Below are 1,498 nucleotides of genomic sequence, written 5' to 3'. Positions count from 1 at the left end.
TGCTGTACTCAGTGGTGCCTCCAGCAGTGAAAGCCCTCATCTACGGCATGAGGAACCAGGAGCTCAAGGATGCAGTGTGGAAACTGGTCCAATGGACATTGTTTCACTGACAATAATCTGCCTCCAATTCTCTGCATGTTTTCCAGAGTTTATCTTAACCCAGAAGTCTGTTTTCTTTTTTCTTGTGATAATCCTACTTATAGATAATGTTATGGGTTTATACTACTTGTGGTCCGATGCAGTAGTATCTGACCCTTGCACAACACTACGTCAGCTGTGGTCTGACCAAATGCGGCTCTTTAATTAAAGGACATCTCCCAGCTGTAGCTCTTGAAGGCTTAGCTATTTCTTCAAATGTGCTCCAAATAAAATGTCCAAGAAGCAGGTCTTCTGATAAGTCCGTTCTCCTTCTATTCTCAGTGTTGTTGGATTTAAGGTCATGGTCATATTTGTTTCCATTCCACAGAAAGTTCTGGTTCTAATGGCTCTCTTCTTGGTCTCCAGTGACAGTGGAGATGGTGCATGTGCTCCCAGTTACCTCTTCAGCTTTCTTCACATGTGGCAGGACTGGTGGCATACACAAGTCTTTTGAAAAATGAATGTAAAGGGGTCAGGAGAAGATGAGGCCTCACCATGTGCCCTGGGCTGGGAAGGAATGAAGTCTGAAAAGGTGGAACACCCTCGAAGGTGATGTGCCCCAAAAGTAAAGTACATTGAGGTACCCACAAACAAAGACTCTGCTGTGCCACGGGAGTGAATGGGGACCCAGCAGGCAGAGGGAAGGGAGGCTGGTGTAATGAGGTTGCTGCCTGACGAGGCCCAGGGCCCTCATGCTGTCCTGGGGAGTGGGGCTGGTGGGGGCAGAGGAGATGTCACCTACAATAAAAACACAGGAATGCTGCTTGCCTCTGTTTCCTCATACCGTTATTGCAAGCAGCAGCCCTGGGGCTGATGGGGAGCCTGAGAGCCCTCTCTGGTCCCCAGAGGCTCTTGTGCCCACCAGAGGGAGTGGGGCTGTGGGGTGAGTGCCCTGGGCTCTGCAGCACCCAGTTGTAAGAAGTGTAATGGAGCCAGCCCAAACTGGGCTGCTCTGCTGGTATGAGCTGTACTTAGCTGTTATAAAGGGCAGGGGAGGTGGGGAGAGCTGGGGAGGGATTGGGCTGGTCTGGAGAGAGCCCTGACAAGGAAAATAGCAGCATAGAGCTTATCTTTGAGTGCGTGCAGGGAAAGGGCACCAATGAGAGTTCTCACAGTGCAGAGTCAGGTGTCATGGCAAAGGAAGCAAGGCATCAAAGGTGAGAAACAGAAACCCGGTGTGTGCCATGTCATCTTGTCACCCCAGGGAAGCTGCCCTGTGAAAACTGTCCCAGAGCAGACCCACACATGGGCTGTTTCCATGTCTGGTCATACACCCCAAACCTGCAAGGGACCTTTGCTGCATGCTCACCCCCATCCTCATCCGGGGCTCTGTGATACCCAACTCCAGAGCCATTATCAG

The 1,498-nt window shown here is 50.9% G+C and overlaps 1 protein-coding gene across 1 annotated transcript in view; it reads right to left on the bottom strand.

The window, feature by feature from the left end:
- Positions 1-712: 712 nt before the first annotated feature.
- The window catches only part of LOC104539312 (olfactory receptor 14J1-like), a gene marked incomplete at its 3' end in the record, with an annotated part of 8,550 nt that continues 7,764 nt past the window's right edge, over positions 713-1,498 (bottom strand). Inside the window, exon 2 of the mRNA XM_010182799.1 lies at positions 713-833. Coding sequence (XP_010181101.1) covers positions 713-833 — 121 coding nt within the window. The remainder of the gene's footprint in view (positions 834-1,498) is intronic.

This window comes from Mesitornis unicolor, unplaced genomic scaffold (genome assembly GCF_000695765.1).
Source record: "Mesitornis unicolor isolate BGI_N332 unplaced genomic scaffold, ASM69576v1 scaffold12304, whole genome shotgun sequence".
In the NCBI taxonomy this organism is placed as follows: domain Eukaryota; kingdom Metazoa; phylum Chordata; class Aves; order Mesitornithiformes; family Mesitornithidae; genus Mesitornis; species Mesitornis unicolor.
The sequence above is the reverse complement of the archived record's forward strand: the minus strand, read 5'-3'. Positions and strand labels throughout refer to the sequence as shown.